General features: G+C 48.2%; 1 protein-coding gene across 4 annotated transcripts in view; it reads left to right on the forward strand.

The window, feature by feature from the left end:
• The window catches only part of DLGAP3 (DLG associated protein 3), a 63840-nt gene extending 47127 nt beyond the window's left edge, over positions 1-16713 (forward strand). For all 4 annotated transcript variants that reach the window (XM_016958857.4, XM_054681096.2, XM_054681097.2 and 1 more), the window contains 4 exons: positions 13064-13548; positions 14526-14617; positions 14958-15101; positions 15848-16713. In XM_016958857.4, coding sequence (XP_016814346.1) covers positions 13064-13548; positions 14526-14617; positions 14958-15101; positions 15848-16066 — 940 coding nt within the window. In that variant the 3' untranslated portion in view covers positions 16067-16713. The remainder of the gene's footprint in view (positions 1-13063; positions 13549-14525; positions 14618-14957; positions 15102-15847) is intronic.
• The last annotated feature ends 4473 nt before the right edge of the window (positions 16714-21186 follow it).

Genomic DNA, 21186 nt, shown 5'->3' on the forward strand with positions numbered 1-21186 from the left:
TGTATTCAGTAACGTTGCTGCTGAATTAGGTCTCTCTTATTAGTCTCACAGGTTATCTGAAAATCATGATGGGCTTCCTATATAGTCAGTTATTTTTCTGTGAATGAAGATATTTCTTTTAAATCTGTATTTTCATTTATTTTTCTTGTAATATTGCATTGAATAGGACTTCTGTTCACTGTTCAGTAGTGTTGACTTTAGTGGCTATGTTTTTCAAGATGATGTTTGCTACAAATTTTGATGGATACCATTTGTCAGGTTAAGGAAATTCCTTTCTATTCCTAGTTGGATAAGCATCTTATTTTTATTTTTTAAAATAGAAAATATGAGTGAAATTTTATTGAATGTTTTCTCAGAATCTATTTAGATGATCATAGATTTTTCTCCTTCCATGTGTAACATGGCGAATTATATGAATGAATGGATTTTCCATTCTTTCATTCCTGGGATAAACCCTGCTTGATTCCATTGTCAGTTTGGATTAAATTTGGCTGTGAGTCACAGGGCCTCAGTAGTGTCTTAAACAAGTGTATTTTTCTCTCACTTAAAAAAAAAAAGCCAGCTTAGATGTAGGGAGTGCAGTGTCAGAACTCCAGGCTCCTTCTATTTTGTACATCACTTCATGTCTAGGGACCTTAAGTTCAAGCTCCCCCAGTCATGTCTGCATTCTGAGCAGTGAGAAGGAGGAAAGAGGAAGAGGGATGCAGTCCATCCTTTTTAAAAAGACTTCCTGAAAGTTACACACAACCAGTTTCATCACATTGGCTAAAATCTCATCACATGGTGGCACCTAGCTGCAAGGGACGCTGTAGGGTATAGTCTTTTAGCTGGGAAGCAATGTGGAGGGTGTAAACTACATAGCTAAGAATCAGGGTTCTCATGACTAAAGACAAAGAATAGCTATGTGGAGCTCTAAGGGTTTTTGTTACAGTTTTGCTATATTATTTTTATATACATTATTAGATTTTTGAACAGTTGCTACTTTAAAATTTTAAATCATTTAGATTTATGAATATATCATAAGTGATATATCATAATAATTGTAAGCCTACAATTTTTTACTGCTTTTCAATTCAGGTATTAGAGCTAAGATAGGCTCCTAAAATGAATTTGGTAGGTTTCTCTGTGTTTTTGTTCTTTGGAACAATTTGTGTAAGACAAGACTTATCTATTCTTTAGGTTTGGTAAAGGTTGCCTATAAAATTATCTATGCCTGATGCCTTTTGGGGATAGGAGAGACTTTTAAAACTACAGCTTCAGTTTCTTTAGTGACTATTGACCTATTCTGGTTTTATTTTTTTTCTTGAATCATTTTGGTGATTTATATTTTATTTAAAAAAGAAACATTTTATAAGAATTGACAGTTTTCAAAGTTTTTGGCACAAATATTCTTTCTCATAGTATTAAAATGTTATCAATATTTATTGCATCTCTATATTGATATCTCCCTTTGCATTTCTTCTTCTTTTTTTTTTTTGAGACAGAGTCTCACTCTGGAGTGCAGTGGTGTGATCTTGGCTCACTGCAACTTCCACCTCCCGAGTAGCTGGGATTACAGGCATCTGCCACCATGCCCGGCTAATTTTTGTATTTTTAGTAGAGACGGGTTTTCACATGTTGACTAGGCTGGTCTCGAACTTCTGACCTCAGGTGATCCGCCCGCCTCAGCCTCCCAAAGTCCTGGGATTACAGGCGTGAGCCACTGTGCTTGGCTCCCTTTTTATTTCTAATACCATGTATTTATGTCTTACCTCTCTTTCTTGAGTCAGCCTTGCCTGAGGTTTGTATATTTTATAATTAAACATATTTTTAGGCTAGACCTAGTAACTCATACCTATAATCCCAGTACTTTGGGAGGCTGAGGTGGGATTGCTTGAGATCAGGAGTTCAAGATGAGCCTGGGCAACGTAGTGAGACCTGATCTCTACAAAAAATGCAAAAATTAGCTGGGCATGGTGGCATGCATCTGTAGTTCCAGCTCCTGGGGAAGCTGAGGCAGGTGGATAACTTGAACCCATGGGTTTGAGGGTGCAGTGATCTCTGATCACACCACTGTACTTCAGCCTGTCTCTGAGACTCTGAGACCTTGTGTCAAAGAAAGAAAAGGGGGGGAAAGAAAAAAATACGTATGTTGAAACTTACATTTTATTCGTCTTTGAAAAAAACTAGTTTTTTGTTTTGGTGAGCAATCTTTAATATTTCCTTCCTTCTACTTTTGGTTATTTTCTTTTGTCTGCTGTGTTTGTCTTTCTTTATGCCTCTTGAATTCATCCCTAACTTTCAATATTTTTTATTTTTTAACATGTGCTGTTAGGGCTATAATTTCCCTTATAACTATATCCTTTTATGGCTATATCTCATAAGTTTTGAAAAGCGGTATTTTTATTGTACATATTGAATATGTAACTTTCATCTTTCATCACTTTTGTCATAATTTCCTTTTCAACCTATGAATTTTTAGAATTTTTTTTTTTTAGTTTTCAAATGAATTTTTTTGACAAGGGACAGCCTTTTCATTATTGATTTCTAAATTTGCTACATTGTGGTCATATTATGTATCTATTATATTTATTGCTTAGAATTTGTTGAGACCTCCTTCATTATATGTATATATATCATGTATTAGGGGTCCCCAAACCCCAGGCCGGGGACTGGTATTTGTCCATGGCCTGTTGGGAACCAGGCGGCACAGCAGGAGGTGCGCAGCAGGTGAGTGAGCATTACTGCCTGAGCTCCGCCTGCTGTCAGATCTGCGGTAGCATTCGATTCTCATTGGAGCCTGAACCCTATTGTGAACTGCGTGCATACGTAAGGGATCTAGGTTGTGTGCTCCTTATGAGAATCTAATGTTTGATAATCTGTCTCCCGTTACCCTCAGATGGGACCGTCTAGTTGCAGGAAAACAAGCTCAGGGCTCCCACTGATTCTACATTATGATGAGTTGAATAATTATTTTATTATATATTACAATGTAATAATAATAGTAGAAATAAAATGCCCAATAAATGTAATGTGCTTGAATCATCCCCAAACCATCCCCTACTACGCCCCCCCGCAGCTTCTGGAAATTTTTTTTTTTCTTTTTTTTTTTGAGGCGGAGTCTTGCTCTCGCCCAGGGTGGAGTGCAGTGGCGCGATCTCGGCTCACTGCAAGCTCCGCCTCCCAGGTTCACGCCATTCTCCTGCCTCAGCCTCCCAAGTAGCTGGGACTACAGGCGCCTGCTACCATGCCCGACTAATTTTTTTTGTATTTTTAGTAGAGACGGGATTTCACCATGTTAGCCAGGATGGTCTCCATCTTCTGACCTCGTGATCCGCCCGCCTCGGCCTCCCAAAGTGCTGGGATTACAGGCGTGAGCCACCGCGCCCACCCAGCTTCTGGAAAAATTGTCTTCCACAAAACTAGTCCCTGGTGCCAAAAAGGTTGGGGACGGCTGTCATATATGGTCAAATTTATAAATTATATTTTTCAAATGTTTATCTTTTTTTTGTACATTTGATCTGTCAGTTCTGAGAGGTGTGTTAAAAATGTCTCACCATGATTGTGGATATGTCATTTTCCCTGGTAACTTTGTTGATTTTTACTTCAGTTTGAGAGTGTGCTGTTTATAAGCATTCAAGCTTATGATTGTTGTATCTTCTTGGTGGCTTGGCTCTTTTATTATTAAATAGGCTGCTTTTCATCCTTACTAATGGCTTTTGCCTTGAAGTCTTTTTTACCTGATTTTTATTGCTATGGCTGCTTGCTTTTGGTTAATTTTCCAATACATCTTTTTCCATCCTTTTATTTTCAACCTTCCTATATCCTTATGTTTTAGATGTGTTGCTTATTTTTTTATTTTTATTTTTATTTTTTTGAGATGAGTCTTGCTCTGTCACCCAGGCTGGAGTGCATTGGCGTGATCTCAGCTCACTGCAACCTCGCTTCCTGGGTTCTAGCAATTCTTCTGCCTCAGCCACCTGGGTAGCTGGGTTTACAGGCATGTGCCACCACACCTGGCTAATTTTTTTGTATTTTTAGGAGAGACAGGGTTTCGCCATGTTGGCCAGGCTGGTCGCGAACTCCTGACCTTAGGTGATCCACCCCGCTCAGCCTCCCAAAGTGTTGGGATTACAGGAGTGAGCCACCGTGCCTGGCCTATATGTGTTGCTTATAAGCGATTTATAGCTAGAGTTTAGACATATTTAATCCATGTATATATTTTTCATTACTGACTTGAGTTTATTTCTATCATCTTGACTTGAGTTTATTTCTAGTTGACATGCTTTTTCTTTGCTTTCTCCCTTTCTTTTTATCTTATGTTGAACTGATCAACAGTAAATAGAGTTTACTTTCTCTTCTTCACTCCACTGGTTTGGAAGTTTACATTTTAGTAGTGATTTCCCTTAAACATTTGACAGATATACTTAATTTCATATTTTCCTAATAACGTCTAACATTAGTCAGTACTTCTGTCCTTCTTAGGCACAAAACAAGAATCTTGGAACACTTTAATTTCCTTCTTAGTTTTCTCCTCCCATCTTCCATGTTATGTTTATCTAGTAGTTTGATTATACCTCTTTAAAAGTCTCTGTGAAATCAGCTGCTGTTGTATCTTTTATGCTTTAACAGTTTAGATTTACAAACGTGTTTCCGTAATTTGTGTGTTCACTATTGTTTTTTACTGCCCTCTTCTTCCTCCTGGTTCAGTTTCCTTCATGCTGAAGCACTGCTTGAAGTTTTAAAGTTAATATCTCCCTTTGAGGCTTGAGGTTTCTTGTGTTTCACAGGTAATACTCATTTGAACCCCACACCTCCACACAAGGAAGCCTTCATGTTCCGATTTCCCAGCATCCTCCTTCCAGGCCACATTCCTGCATACCTGGCATGAGCGTTTTGAGTCCAAGTTTGCAAATGAAACAGACCTTCTTGGCTGCCGACTTTGCGCACAGGGTCTCTTTCCAGCTCCCCTTGCTGCACAGGTTTGGGGTCTCTCCTCTCATCCTCCCTCAGCGTTTTCATCCAGCCTCTAGCATATGTCTGGTCTGATCTCCCTGTGGTTCACTTGGCTTAGACCCCCTCTCACTATATGTGCTTTGAATTTCCTTCCTGTTTCTGATACCTGGAAATTTCTCATTCCTATTTTCAAACCCAGCATTGTAGCAAAAACACCTTTTTGATTTTTAAAAACCCAGTATTTCTATGCGTTTAGGGTGTGAGTGGGAGCTTCCTAAGTTAATTCAGTCTACTCTATTGATCAGTGGTCTGGGTAAGGCTGATAGCAGTGGATACAGAGAGAAGTGGGCCAATTTGAGCAGCATTTTGGAGTGAAAGTCAGGGAAGGGAAGGGACAGGCAGAGAACGTGGCCTTCCTTGCTCTTGTGTAAGTGCTTGGTGAAGTCTTGATGTGGTGGGCTGAGTAGAGGACATGGTGTTGAATAAGCATCTAAAGAACCAAACTGCCTGGGACAGGTGAGCACACTGGGAATTCAGAGGGAGTGACAGGTGGGGAGAGGGGAAATCTGGCCCATCTCTTTGGCCAGGCTCCCTGGCCTGTCTGCTGCAGGCGTCCTTAGTCATACACCTGCCCAGTCCTTTCTGTCCCTTATGTCCCTGGCACTTTAAGTCTGACTCCTCACACACCATGCCCCAACTGGTGCATAAAAGCGAGCCATGAATTCCAGCAGCCTCGCCTGGCCAGCATTCAGGCCTGGCCCGCCACACACAGCCCAGCCCCATTTTCTTTGACTCTCTTGTCCTTACTGCTGTCTCGCTCATCCCAGTATCTGTTTCTCTCTCTATACTTTGGTTTTAAAAATTGCTGAGCAGGAAAGGTCTCTTCTCTTCTGCCTTTCAGGGTGTTCCCTGCTCACCTCTTGGGTGAGGATTTTGGACTTATTGTCCCTTCTGTCTGGGAATTGTCTGTGAGTCCTTCCAGTTGCCCAGTGTCAGTGATGACTTGGCTTAGAATATAAGGGGAGGGGGCTGACACCCCTTCAGTTCTATCTCCACTGCACACCCCCACCCCCCGCCAAGATTCATCTGTCCACAGATATTTATTGGATCTGTATTATTTGCCAAACACTGTGCTGGACACTGAGGATGCAAAGGTGAGCAGAACCAGAGACAGCTCCTGCCCATGCAAAGCTTACCACGAAGTTAATCTAAGAATCTCATTAATGATGTAGCCGCTGTGCCGGCTGCCACAAAGGAACGGCATGTGAGCCATGACAGTGTAGACTATGGGGCTTTGAGTCTGCCAGAGGGGTCAGGCATGGCTTCCCTGGGAAGTGACATTTGGGTGGAGATCTGAAGGATGAACAAAAATTAACTGAGTGAAAAATGGGAGATAAGGTTCCAGGCAGAAGGAATAGCATATGCTAAGGCCTTGTGGTGAGAGAGAACATACTTAATCAGTTACCAGCCGTGTCTCAACATGTCCTTATGGCACCTGTTTCCCTAGACCCAGCACACTCTGGGCCATGATAAAAGGATGCATCAGATGTCTTGCTGAATATTAGCAAGGGGCCCTCTGAAGTCATAGAAAATGGGATTTTTGCCTCCAACTCTTTCTAACCATAGGGATCTGCCTGTATCTTCCACCTCTAATTCCTCCCAGACAGACCTTACCTTAAATTGTAAATTTAGCAAAAACAAAACCAAAAACATCAACAGCAAAACCCACCAAAATAAAGAAACAAAAACCACCAGGATGCCCAGTTAAATTTGATGATCAGATAAACAATGAATGCATTTTAGTATGTCACATGCAATATTTGGGACATACTCATAGTAAAAAAATCTGTTATTTATCTGAAATTCAAATTCAACTGGGAGTTCTATATTTTATCTGACAACCCTACTCATACCTGCTTGTGCCCACGAAGGGCCACCTGGAGAACTCTGTGGAGGAAGACCTGCCTACCCTTTCCTTAACATTATGGTCATTTCTAGCTTTGGGAGCTTGGGAAGGGTATGTGCTGAAAGAATGGCCCCTTGAGGCCTGAGAAAGAAGCTTCCATACCCATTAAGTTATATTCCAAGAACAGTCCTGCAAAAGCAATATGAAGCTGACTGCCCAAAGCCCTGGGCACAGATGCTACCTCCATTCCTGAGCCTGCAACTTTAGGACGGTTCCTGACTGACCCTCATGACTCCTCCTGAATCTCCCACCCTAGCCCCACCTTGGCATCCCTGTCACAGCCCCCAGGCTGGAGTGGTGGGTTCAGTGACCCCTGCTTGATTATATGTTTAGGCTCTTAGATGCCTTCATACAGGAGCTTCTATAGAAGCTAGTTTGAAGGCTATGCCTAGTTGAAATGACACCGTCCTTCCCCCTCCCTGCCCACTCCCCCTCCCACCCTTCCTGCCTGCTGCCAAATACTCCTGGCAAAACCTCTTGACAACTTCTGGATATAGAGCTTTCCTTGGATACTGTGTCTCTTGGGATAATCCAGCTTCTACCCAGAGGCTTTTATGTTATCCCCCAGAGAATCACAGTAGAAACTCTCCCTGAAGTAGAATCGCAGTGGAAACTCTCCCTGAAGTAACCATGATAACAACTTGCAGAATCATCAGGAATGTAATCATTGTCACCTTGGAGCACTCAAAGGGAGGAGGCTTCTGCAGCCACATTTAAAGGCTTGGGAGAAAATATTGTGAACGCATTGTTACACATTAATGACAATTCACAGCTGAAGCCAGTTTTTATCCTGTGCTGACAGCTGTTGGTGGAGACCACAGCAAATACTGCCAAATCCAAAACTAAATAGCGACATAAGCCCTTAACTTCACTATTCTAAAAATTCATCTGTTATAGTTAGGAGTGGGTTTGACTGTGAGTTATAGAAAACCCCCCAAACAACAGTGATTTAAATATGATAGAAGTTTATTTCTCTCTTACTTAGAGGAAATCCAGGGAGAGTTAGTTGAGGTCTGGTAGATGCCCCACAGTGTCAGGACCTGGAGGCTTCTATCTTATTCCTCATCCCCCACCCCACTTAGCACTTCCCTTTGGGCTCATGCTCCAGAATGGCTGCTTGAGGTCCAGCCATCATGTCTGCATTCTGGTGATCGGGAAGGAGGAAGAGACAAGGAAGGGCATACCCCCTCCTTTTAAGGACACTTTCTGGAAGTTGCACATGCCACTTCTACTTTTATCTCATGGGCTAGAACTTAGGCACAGGGCTACACTTAGTTGGTAGGGAGATTGGGAAAGAATCTTTATTCAAAGTAGCCATGTGTCCAGCATAAAATGATGGGGTTCTGTTACTAAGGGGGAAATGGAGAGTGGATCTTGGAAGACAGTTAGTGGTCTCTACCATCCTTCCTTCCAACCAACCAACCAACCAACCAACCAGTGTGATGAACTGCCCTATTTAGTGAGGAGACACTTATGCAAATAACCAGCCATGATACAATGTGATATGGAGTATAAAAGAGTTTTGTTCAAAGCGCTGTGGGAGAACAGATGGAAATGATCAACAGCAATCATAATAATTAATAACTACAATGCCCTAGCCGGGTTCTCAGTGCTACATTCCGATGATTGTGTTTGTCCAGCTCCCTCTCTTTTCAGTGAGAGCTGCAAACCATTCTACTTCTCTAGAATAGCTAACACAATGGGCAGGCAGGGTGCTGTTCTGAGTTCTTTATGGGTATTATCTCACAACAATCTTATGAACTGCTACTATTATCATTCTCATTTACAGATGGGAAAATGAGGCACAAGCCACCGAGCTGGGTTTTGGACCCGGGCAAGGCTCCAGAGCACACGGGCCTAACCGCTCTGTTCTGCTGCCCCCACCCAAAGCTGCTCATTTTCATTCCTTCCCCTACTCCCCAGACATCTCCAGCAGATAACCACCCCCCATCGCCCACTTCATTGTGATGATTGGGGTCAACTGGTGGGACTTCTGTCCACTTCCAAGCCAAACCCCAGCTTACTTAGATATCTTCCCTTGCCTCTTCCACCAGCCCTGCCTTCATCTTAGGAGTCAACCCCTCTAAGCCTCGGTTTTCTGATCTACAAGTAGGGCTGACACTAACATCCATAGAGTGGGACTATTTGTGAGGATTGAGCATGTTTATTCATGGAAAGTGCTTCTCCTGGCACATACTAAGTGCTTAGAAGATGTTATTCTTTTTTATCCTCCTTATATCTGGTTCCTTCTCTCTTCTCTCTCTTCATTTCATTTCTCTTTACAGGTTGTGTTAATGTTGTATTCCTGCTGAAACATTATCACAAATTCAGTGATGGAAAACAATACATATTTATTATCTGGGGCCAGAGTCTCAATGGGGTTTCAAACTGGGCTCTGGGAGGCTCTGGGAAGAATCCATTTGTCACCTTTTCCCAGTTTATAGAGGCTATCTGCATTCCTTCACTTGCAGCTTGCTTCTATCTTCAGAGCCAGCAGTGGTGGGTTGAGTCCCTAGGTTGCATTATTCCAACCTTGATTCTGTCATTCCATTTTCTTCTCTGACTCTTCTTCCTCCCTCTTTCATTTATAAAATGTGACTACACCAGGATAATCCAGGAGAGTCTCCTCTTCTTAGTATCCTTAACTTAATCGCATCTGCAAATTCCTTTTTGCTGTGGAAGGTAACATATTCCTGGGTTCTGGGGATTAGGATGTGGATTCCTTTGGTGGCTATTATTCTGCCTACACCACAGGTTCTTTCCTCTTGGGATACAGCAAGCAAGAAGCACCCAAAACAAAATATCCCTCTTTAACAGTACATTCTCTTCTGTCTTCCTCCCTTCTCAGCCAGGCTTTTTGAGGGTTGCCTTGACTAGTTTTCTCCACCTCCTGACAACCTGCTGCAGTCTGCATCTGCCCCCACATTCCACCAAACCCACTCTTGCTTGGATCACCCGTGGCTTCCAGATTGCAAGATCCGTGGGCACCTTTCATTCTTAACCGGCTGCGTTTTCCATGTTAGCTGCCCATTCCTTCATGAGACCTTTCTGTCCCCTCTCTGATTTTATGTCACTTTCTGGTGGTTTTCTCCCCCTTCCTTTCTGGCTTAGACTCCTCTATGAGCTGCACCGTCTCCACCCACCCCTGAAATGTCCGTGTTCCCCCGGGGTTTGGATCTTGGATCCGTTGTTCTTTTCTTGGGTGAGCTTGTCCCACACTGCTGGTTTTAAATGCCACTTGCACAGGGATAAGCGCCTCCTGCTTGTGCTGTACACATCTCTGGCTGCTGGCCAGGAGCGTTGGTGAGGACTGTGCTTCTGGTCATCCCATCAGCTCCTCGACTTCCTTGGTCTCCTTTGAGGCAGACATGTGAGAGAGCTCACTGAGGCAGTGGCTTGAGAAGCATGCAGCCTGGGGCACTTGGTCCTTCTGTTCCCGGCAGTATGGCTGTTTCCATCGCGATGGAATGGGATCCTCTCAAGACATCTCAGAGGACAGGCGGAAGGCAGCGAACATGGCAGTGCCGAAGGACAGAGCTGTGTTTAGCAGGGGTGACAGGAAAGCACGCAGGTGTGGCAGATCATCAGGCGCGTATTTATTGGAGCAACCCCCTCCTTTACCTTTGTGGTTTGCAACAGCTGTAGCTCTGAAGGAGCCACAAGCTAACTAGAGCACAAAGGCACAAAAACATTCAAAGCAAGTCAAGGTGCATCCTAACAGTGCAGCTAGACACTCAAGACTCTCACCAGAAAGAGAACAATCTGCCTGAACGGCAGGGCTGCCTCTGAAGCCAGGAGGGCTGCTGAGGGAGGTGTGGTACTCAGGAGTGGTCTTGTGGGCAGTGGAGGGTGAAACAGGTGAAACAGGACTTAAGCAGGGAATGGACAAGGAGCCAGGAGGAGGAAGGCCATTTCAGGCAGAGGAGTAGCGTGTGCAAAGGCTTGGAGTCAGGATCGCTTATAGTCGATTCAAGGAACAAGGAGAATGTGGGGGAGATGAAGTTGAAGAGGAGGACTGTGTCCAGGACATCAGGGCCTCAGATAATGCTGGTACAGGAAGTCTGAACTTTGTCTTGTTGGTAGTAGGGGGCTGTGGAAGGGTTTTGAGTAGGGGAATGACTTGGCAGAGCTCAGCTTTAGGAAGACTATTCCAGTCTTGGGTGGACTGGGGAGGGCCCCAGATCTTAAAATATGCAAAATATAATTTTAGAGAGAGGAACTACCTTGGCAATTACTTATCTATTTCTATAATTGTATATATGTGTGTATTTTTAGATGTATATGTGTGTATATTTATATCTAATACATATATTTTAAATACATACACACATACACATTGGATGACCTAGATGGAGGGTGAGTGACAAAGGCACACAGTGAGAAAGCCAGCATTAGAACTCAGAGCTAACTCCTGGCCCCGTGCTCTTCCTCTGCAGGGTACTGATGGAGGCAGAGGTATCTGAAAGGAGGCCAGTCTAATCATCAGGGCAGATGGTGATGCAAACCTTGACCAGGGCAGGACAGGGCAGACACTGAGGGGAAGACTGTGTGGGAGGCAATGAGGATATGTTCTCTCTCCTTCTCCCTCTCTGGGTGGGGGTTGGGACATAGGGCTCGTTGGAGACTGCACATGAGTGCATCTCTCCTTCCTGGGTCCTGCAGCATCCTTCTGGGCCTGGTTTCTATGGCAACAGGCTCCCAGCAGGCAGCCTGCCAGCTGGAGAGAAGTAGGCAGGCAGGCAGGCAGGGAGAGAAGGCCTGGGCAGCAAGAGAAAGGCTGAAGTTGCGGGGGTTGGGAGAGTCTCTTGAGGAGGTGGAGGGACCCTAGAGCTGGGCCCACAATCCCTTCTGACCATGTAGGGGTGGAGGTAGCTCAGGACACACACGCTTTTCTTTTGTGGTCCTTGAATTTCCAAACCTTGATCTTCTGTTTATCCCCCACCTCCCACATCTCCTGACTCCCACTTCTTAAAGTATTGCCTGGTCCCAACCTCATGCATCTTAAGCGGCCACTGACTTCTTTATAGAAAAGAACTCCGAATTCAGGGAAAAAATGAACACGGCCAGTTGACTTTTTGGTTTGCATAAGATTTGCATATTATTAACTCAAAGACAAGAAATTTCCAGGCCCTATGTCATTCCTGCAAACAACTTAATTCAGCTCCACTGGCACTGACTTACTGTGTCTGGCCAGGCTCTGGGCTGAGCCATCGGGGTCCCTAGAGAAGTCCTCCCAGCTGCAGGCCCACTCCACCTCCAGCTGCTCCAAGGCATTTCTTCCTGTGATGTTCTAGCAGCTGGTGCAGTGGGAAGTGCTTGGACTGTGGAGCCCGGCAGCGCTGAGTCCAAATCCTGGCTCTGCTACTTTGAAGCTGGGTTTACTTAGTTTACTCATCTCTAGGTAGAGCTGAGGACACTCTAGTGCAGCTGGTGTAAACTAGCATAGACATAGAATTTGTTAAAATATTGAAATACTTCGGCCAGGCGCGGTGGCTCACACCTGTAATCCCAGCACGTTGGGAGGCCAAGGCGGGTGGATAACCTGAGGTCGGGAGTTCGAGACCAGCCTGACCAACATGGAGAAACCCTGTCTCTTCCAAAAAGAGACAAAAGGCGCATGCCTGTAATCCCAGTTACTCGGGAGGCTGAAGCAGGAGAATCGCTTGAACCCGGGAGGCGGAGGTTGTGGTGAGCCAAGATCGCGCCATTGCACTCCAGCCTGGGCAACAAGAGCAAAACTCCATCTCCAAAAAAAAAAAAAAAAAAAAAAATTGAAATACCTTCTGCCTTCACTGGTAAAGAGCCACCACCCTGGCTCCTCCCTGACCCCTCTAGCCCACCCCACAATCTAGCCTCTCCAGGGCACTGCTGCAGCATTTTGGTCTGTGCCTGCTCTGCCTGGTGTATGCCAGCATCTGCTCTGTCCATGGACTGAACTGGTTGCTAAATAGCTTGGATATCACCCCTATCTAGAGGCAGTGCAATAGGTAGGTATATTATGTACGTAGCTGTTACAAGGACCAATATATTTAAAGTGCATAGGTTAATGTCCATCACTTTGTAGGTTCCCTTTCTCATTCCCTTCCTTTTTTTTGCTTGGGGTGGGGGTGAGAGCTGGCATGAGCCTGGGCAATGGGGGATGACAGCCACCCCTCTCCCCAGGCGAGCAAGGTTCAAGCGCTCCAATAGTGTGACGGCTGGCGTGCAGGCAGACCTGGAGCTGGAGGGCCTGGCAGGCCTGGCCACGGTGGCCACAGAAGACAAGGCCCTGCAGTTTGGACGCTCCTTCCAGAGGCACGCCTCTGAGCCCCAGCCTGGGCCCCGGGCCCCCACCTACTCAGTCTTCCGCACGGTCCACACGCAGGGCCAGTGGGCCTACCGCGAGGGCTACCCACTGCCGTACGAGCCGCCGGCCACCGATGGGTCGCCCGGCCCTGCCCCCGCCCCCACCCCCGGCCCTGGGGCCGGCCGCCGTGACTCCTGGATAGAGCGCGGTTCACGTAGCCTCCCCGACTCAGGCCGCGCATCCCCCTGCCCACGCGACGGCGAGTGGTTCATCAAGATGCTGCGGGCAGAGGTGGAGAAGCTGGAGCACTGGTGCCAGCAGATGGAGCGTGAGGCGGAGGACTATGAGCTACCCGAGGAGAGTGAGTCACGGCATCGGAACAAGGGGACTCTGGGGACCATGGCCTCGTGTGTGCTCAGGAGACCCTGATGGGGGTGGCTGGGGCTGCAGTGTAACAGGAGGCCCCTTCGGTTGGTGCCTCACTGGTCTTCTGCACTGGAGCGTGGCGGGTCAACATCGGCAGCAAGACATGCTGGGAGCTCTTGAAAGGGAGCAGGGTGCACATGGTGCAGCTTTAGAGGCCAGGGCTGGGACTGCAGACACTGCAGGCCAAAGGGCTGGGCCTTCTATGGATGGCTGCTAGTCCAAATCACCAAGTTTATGGGGACTAAGGGAACTCCGTTCAGATCTGGACTGGTGTGGGGATCCAGGTGGTGCGACCAAGATTACAGAGAGGGAGGCAGTTCACAATGTCAGATCCTGTCTGAGGCACAGAAGAGGGAGATTCAGCCAGGGAGATGTGGCCCTGGCCCGAGGGAGAGCATGGCCCTTCCTGTAAGTCAGATCCACTGGGAGACACAGTCTTACCCCAGAATCTCTGAGTTGAGGGGACAGTGACTATGAAGATGTGTTATGTACGTGAAATTACTTGGTCATTCTTAAAGAGCCAAGGAGTCTTGCATGCACTGGGGAGTGATGAACAAAGCTTAGCCAGTGGGTGGTCATTGAGCTAATGCCCTGGCCAAGGCTATAGGGCTAGGCTGGGGCTGGTTTCCGTCTGTTCTCTGATACGGGAGGGAGAAAGGATAAAGGAGGATGAGCACTCAAGAAATGTAGGCTGTATGAAGGAGGGAACATCAGTGTCTGAGGATACAGTCTTGGTGTAGTGGAGCGAGAACTTGTTAGGAACTTGAGGATGGGATGGGGCTGGGGCTGGAGGAGACTGATGGATACACAGTGCCAAGCAACCGAGGGGTCAGCGTCATTCAGGGCAGACTTCGTGGAGGCTGGGGAAGGAGACGCATCATTTCCCTCCCTGAATTTCCTTCTGCTTTCTAGTCCTGGAGAAGATCCGCAGTGCTGTGGGCAGCACACAACTTCTCCTGTCCCAGAAGGTTCAGCAGTTCTTCCGGCTGTGTCAGCAAAGCATGGTGAGTGCCCGTAGTAGTAGATCCTACCAGATACATGTGACCCAGAGTGTGTGTGTGCTGGAGGTGAGACAGGCAGGTGACCCAGAGTGAGTGTGTACCAGAGGTGAGACCAGGCCTGCATGCCTGCTGGGGTAGCTGTGAGTCTTGTGCCTGGAGGTAGGACCAGGTGTTTGTGCACAAGAAGGGGAGGCCTGGGCTCGCTCTTGTCCCCCTGTCTCCCAGCCCCCACCCACTCTCCCAGGCTGAGCTTCCTGGCAGTAAGGGTGGATAGGACTTTCTCTTGTCCTGGCTGGGGCTCAGACCTCCTTGACCACTTTCCCTCCATCTTCCTCTGTTGCAGGATCCCACTGCGTTCCCTGTGCCCACCTTCCAGGACCTGGCGGGTTTCTGGGACCTCCTACAGCTCTCCATCGAGGATGTGACCCTCAAGTTCCTGGAGCTACAGCAACTCAAGGCCAACAGCTGGAAACTCCTGGAGCCTAAGGTGGGGCTGGGGTCCCTTCAGGCAAAGAGGCCAGACTCTGGGAAATTCCCCTCCCCAGAGAGGTAGAGGGTGGGACGAACAAGGGGGCAGGGGAAGGGATCCATGGGCAGCAAGGGCAGCCTTGGACAGGTGATAGGTGACCATCCCCTTCCAGAGTGACCACGCTCGTGGCCACTGCCGTCTGCTTGGCCCCAGTGCTCATCACTGCTTGAGCTGCCAGAACCCCAAGGCTTCCTCAGCGTGGGGGAGCGGGGTTGGGGGGATGGTGGCGGCTGCAGCTGGAGAGAGCAAAAGTAGACCTTACGGAAGGACAGACTGTCCTCAGTTCGGGCCTAGGCATCGAGGGCAGAGCCTTGAGGGTCCCCTCAGCCGCCAGGTCGCTGGACCTTGTCTGCGATGAGGGCCAGAGGCCTGGTATGTGCACCCTCATTGCGGAGCCTGGGTCGGGAACTCCCTCCACTGGGTCGGGACCCGGAGTGAAAAACCGGCTCTGATGCCAGCTGTTGAGAACGGCGCCACCAGGGGGCGCTCGAACGCGCCGCGCTTTGGTGGAAAATGTGGGGATTTGACCTTGTCGGAACAGGAGCACCTGGGGCTTCAGGTCACGGGATCCGTGGCGGATTCTGAGCGCCATCGCGTTCGGAGCCACGCGGTTGTCAGCACTCCGGGCGCGGGGGTGCGGGGGCGGACACCTGGGTGTTGGGATGGTTCGGCGCCCCAGCTCAGCGACGCCCTCTGCCCCGCAGGAGGAGAAGAAGGTCCCTCCGCCGATACCAAAGAAGCCCCTGCGGGGCCGGGGCGTGCCGGTGAAGGAGCGCTCCCTGGACTCCGTGGACCGGCAGCGGCAGGAAGCGCGCAAGAGGCTCCTGGCGGCCAAGCGCGCCGCTTCCTTCCGCCACAGCTCGGCCACCGAGAGCGCCGACAGCATCGAGATCTACATCCCCGAGGCCCAGACCAGGCTGTGACCGGTCCGGCCCGCCCAGCCCGGCCCGGGCCCGCGGTTCTCCACCCGTACTGTACACCCAGCGTCGAGGTCACTGTGAACGCGGGCCGCCCCGTGCGCCCGCCCCACCGGCACCGGACGCCCCGGCCCCCGGGCCCGTCACACTCTCGTGGGTTTTTTACCTTCCTGATCCCACGCGAAGGCGCCCGGGCTGGGCAGGGGGCCGTGCCTCTCCGCCCTGCGCCCCTCACCTGGATCCCCTGCCCACCTGGTCCGACGCTTTGTCCCCACCTCCTCCCCATGGGCACCATCTCTGCCATTCTTTCCCCCACGGGCCAGGCCGGGCCAGGTCCCTCATCTGGGCTCTGCGTCCCCCCCCCCCCCACCCCGCGGGGCTGGGCTTCGTGGGGATCAAGCTTCGTGGCTTTTTATGAAGAATCCCGAACCCTGCCTAGGAGCCCGCCCCACCCTCCCAGGGGCTCCATCCTCAGCCCTCTGCCCACTGGGCCCAGGGACCACAGTGGCTGGACCAACCCAGGACCAGGGCGCCTGGGCCTCTCCCCTTTCCCAGCGGCTGGGGAGGGGAGATGGGGGCTTCCCCTCACCACACCTGTGGCTGTTCCCACATCCCCTTGAATATCCCAGGAAAAATAAAACGGCAGAACTGCACTCGAGCCAGCTGCTCTCTCCAGAAGAGGCCACCTCCGTCCTGTGTGTGGGAGGACGGGGGTGAAGGGAGAAGGGACCGGGAGCCCACTCTCTTGGTTTGGAGACAGCAGGGGTTGCCTGAGCTCCTTCCAGGGATGGGCCAGCTGGTGGAAAGGAGATTCGGCCCCCTGATGCCCACAGTAAGGGCCTGGACCCTCCTGGAGGGGCCCAGGTGGGGTGAAGAGGGGGAGGGTGTCAAGCTCTCCGTTCTTCCTATTTCGGTGTATCCCGTTCTGCCTCCCAGTCCGCAGGGTTCCCCCAGAGAGGGAAGTCCGGAGCTCGCCGGGCACGCAGCATGTGCTCAATAAACCGGGAGTGTGGTTATTGTTAGGTATTGACAAATAATTGGTTTCCCTTCCCCTAGAGGCACAATGTTTCTTCTGCTCCAGTCATTCCTGATCAGCAGCAGAAAAACTTCAGTCCTGCCGCATTTTCTGATGCCTCCTATGGGTGGCCACCTTGGTGGAGGCTGGGGTGGGGGAAGAGGAAGTACAAAGAACAGAGCTCTCCTGGGAAGCTAAATGGCAACCAGAACCTAGTATCGATGGCTTTATTGAGTGGTCAGTGTGGGTCAGGCAAGGGGTGAGTGCTTTACATGAATGTGGCTGGTCCTTACGATAGAAGAGAAAGCCAAAGCTCAGGGCAGGTTACAAGACCTGTCTGAGGTCACAGGACTAAATGTGGTGGACCCAGGTCTAATGCCAAATCATGAGCTTTTAGCTTTGCAGGCTTCTTAGACCAGAGAGGGCTGATGGCAGTCTCCACCCAGAAAGCCCCTTTCCACTCCTTGAGCAGTCCTTTGGGTTGGTGTGTCACCTCCAGGCAGGAGGAAAAGCCTTCAGGATTGGCTGCTTTTCTGGGCCACACTGGGTCAGCTAATTCTTTTCATTCATTTATCCAGCAGACATTTATCACTTTTGGGCGCCACAGGAATAGCCCTGAACAAGATGTAGTTTCTACCCTTAATGGAGCTTATGGTCATATGGGAAAAACAGACAAATAAGCAAGCAGTTAAAATACAGGAGTAAGTGCCAGAAAGATGATTAGAGATTAGCTGCTGAAGCGGGGCCAGGGCTGGGAAGAATGTTCCAAGATCAGGGAACAGCTGTGCAAAGGCTTGGAAGAGGAAGAGACATTGGGAGCACAGAGACTTGATTATATCAGTGTTTGGGTCTCATTGAGGCAGGTGGCCTGGGTCTTGTGGGCTGTAGGGAGCCATAGAAGGGTTTTGAACAGAGGAGTGGCATGAACGTTTTATAGACTGGTTTGGTAGACAACTTTGGAAAAGCAAGAGATGGTCCACGTACACACATGAGCCTGGAAGGTGAGGAGAACTCTAATGTGATCTGAATTTCCAAAAGCAGTCAGTTTGGAGGTGATCCCATACAGACTCCTGGGCCTGGTCCAAGACTTAGTGAATAGACTCTGCCCTCGAATAAGGTTTTAACAAGTGCTTCACAAGATTCTGAGCAGCCAGCTTTGGGAAGACTTAAATTGGATGACTGTCCAAAGGTCTCCAGTAGAAGGGCTGGGTCAGTTTACCTCTCTGAGGTTGTTTTATCATCTCTAAAATTGGGGGCATGGGTGAGGTTTGAACTCAGAGCAATGCTGTAAAACAGATATTGTTTTCACCCCCATTTACAGATGAGGAAATGGGCTTGGAGAGGTTTAAACAGCTTACCTCAAACCATGAAGCCAGGAAGTGGCTGAGTCTGAGTTTAACCTTTACATTTATACAGCATTTTATGGGTCTATGACTTTATTCATAGAGTTTTCTATGTCTGGTGTGGATGAGTCTCCTTTGGTTCTTGTGGCCTAGGTAGTTATGCTGAGCCCCATAGATAGTGAAAGATTAGGTCCAGTCCTTTTGCTTGAGTTGCTTACAGTCTGGCCATGGCCAGCATATAAACAGAAAGTTATGGTGCAAAGGGAGACCTGTTCTCCCAGAGGGGCCAAGGGATTGAGAGGAGAGAGCCTGTAGCAACCAGGGTGTTTTAGTCCATTTTGTGCTGCTATAACAATACCACAGACTGGATAACTTATAATGAACAGGTATTTATTGGCTCACAGTTCTGGGTGCTGGGGAATTCAGTGTCAAGGTGCTGGCAACTTGTGAGGGCCTTCTTGCTGTGTCATCCCATGGCAGGTGAGAGGGCAAGAGAGGGCAAGAGGGAGTTGAACTTGCCCTTTTATAAGGGTGTCAATCCACCCATGAGAGTGCAGCCCTCATGGCCTAATAACCTCTTAAAGGTCCCACCTCTTAATACTCACAATGACAAATTTCAGTGTAAGTTTTGGAGGGTACAACCATAGCACAGGCAGTCTGGGAAAGCCTTCTGCCTTGTGAGTTGGATCTTGCAGGATGAATTAGCATTTTGTAGTCAAGGAAGAGAAGGGAGAAATTCATTTCTGGCCAAGGGACCAACCTGGGCAAAGCCATGGAAGCACATGTGTGTTGGGAAGGAAAGCATAGGCTGGAGAGGGTGACAGGTTATGGTGGCTGTGGAGGGCGTGGAGGAGATACGGCCAGAAGGGACCCATAGAGTTGGGGGTGGGAGGCTAAGATGGAAACCTCATAGTTTTATTTGAAAGATAAAACTATGGCCAAAAGAAAGGAAATGGACTGGAGGGGGCAACAAGACAGCAGGGAGACCATTCAGGGAGCTGCTAAAGTGGTCCAGGTAAGAGATAATGATGTTGACTTTGAGAGACATTTAGGAGGCATACGTGCAGTAAGCTGGATCTGGAGAATAATGCAAAGATGGGACGCCTTGAAGGTGTCACTCAGATTTCTGGCTTAATGAATGAGTAATGCCACGAATGGACATAGGACATTACAGAAGGAGCAATACAGTTGGGAAATACTTAACATGTCAATAACCATTTACTGAGCACTGAGAAGGTGCAAACTACTATGCCAAGCACTTTATACACATTTAGGTGATTTAATACTCACAGCAACCCTAGGAGTGGGTACTATTATTGTCTTTTTTTAAAAACAAAGAGTGTAAATAGCTTTTCTGAGATAAGCAGACAAGAGTCAGGATTTGAACCCATGGCTATCTGATTTCTAAGTCTATGCTCCTGAGCCCCTCAGCAATTCTGCTTGAGGGAACTGCTAGCCATGACTCAAGACTCAGCTCAAGGCTTGGTTCCTCTAGGGAGCCTTCCCTGAATCTTCCTGGCTGGGCTGAAGATCCTCCTCTGTGCTGCGTGTGTATACTTCTATCATCACATTTCTTACATTCTATTGACATTTTGTAGACCCATCTGTTTCTTTAGTCAGAGAACTCTGGAGGCAGGTTGGTCCCAGTCATTTTTGCATCCCCAATGCCTAGCACATGATTGGCTGACCAAATGCCAGTTACTCTGGGCAGTTCTGTTCCCTTCTCCTCTCCACATATTCAGTTAGTGAACAGGTTCTGCTAACAACGGTCTCCTAAATATTTATTTGTACTGTTGGGGCTCAGAAAGCGATACCCCAAAGACTGGCGCTTTGACATGCTGAGAGGCCTTCGAAGCTGCCTGAGAATCAAGGTCCCTCTAACCTTCTCTCCCAAGTATAGGGAGGCACTCTCTCTAGAATTTCCTAATCTGATCGAGAAAACGTCTTTCCAAAAGAAACAAAATTGCCTTCCTCCCCTCTCTGAAATCTCATCTAGCTCAGAAAAGAAGACTGAGGAAGGCAACTACGCCTGGATGGATTTTTCACAAGATGATGCCTGTTTCTCGGGCTCATTCAAATTCTAAAGAGAATCATTTACAAGTTAATTTCTGTCCATTTTTTCGCTCTAAGAATCACTTGCTGCCCTCAGAAGAATTGTCTATATTCTCCATCTCTCCCCTTCCCCTATGAAAAAGAGTGTATACGCTTCTGTACCCCATTGGGTTATTGGGTAATCATTCTCCTGTGACCCTTCCCTTCCCACCCCCTCGCCTCCCCGCCCCGTGCTATGCACGTTAAAATAAAATTTTGTATGTCTTTTCTCCTATTAATCTGCCTTTTGTCAGTTGATTTTCAGTGAACCTTGGCCCCTACAATACTGTTCCCTTTTCTCCATCTTCACTGCCAGAGCTTAGCTTTGAGCTGTTTGAGATAATAGAGGAAGGGTGTCTAATGTGATAAGCAGTCTATGTATGAGGCTTCCTCTGGAGGTGACCCTTAAGCTTGAAAATTGTGCCAGAGCACAATCTGGCATAGTAAAGAAAGGTGGGAAGGGCACTACATGGCCAGGCACGGTGGCTCATGCCTGTAATCCCAGCACTTTGGGAGGCTGAGGCGGGCAGATTGCTTGAGCTCAGGAGTTCGAGACCAGCCCGAGCAGCATGGTGAAACCCAGTCTCTACAAAAAGTACAAAAATCAGCCAGGCCTGGTGGTGTGCATCTGTGGTCCCAGCTACTCGGAAGGCTGAAGTGGGAGGATCACTTGAGCC

The sequence above is a fragment of the Pan troglodytes genome, chromosome 1 (assembly GCF_028858775.2).
Source record: "Pan troglodytes isolate AG18354 chromosome 1, NHGRI_mPanTro3-v2.0_pri, whole genome shotgun sequence".
NCBI classification, from domain to species: Eukaryota; Metazoa; Chordata; class Mammalia; order Primates; family Hominidae; genus Pan; species Pan troglodytes.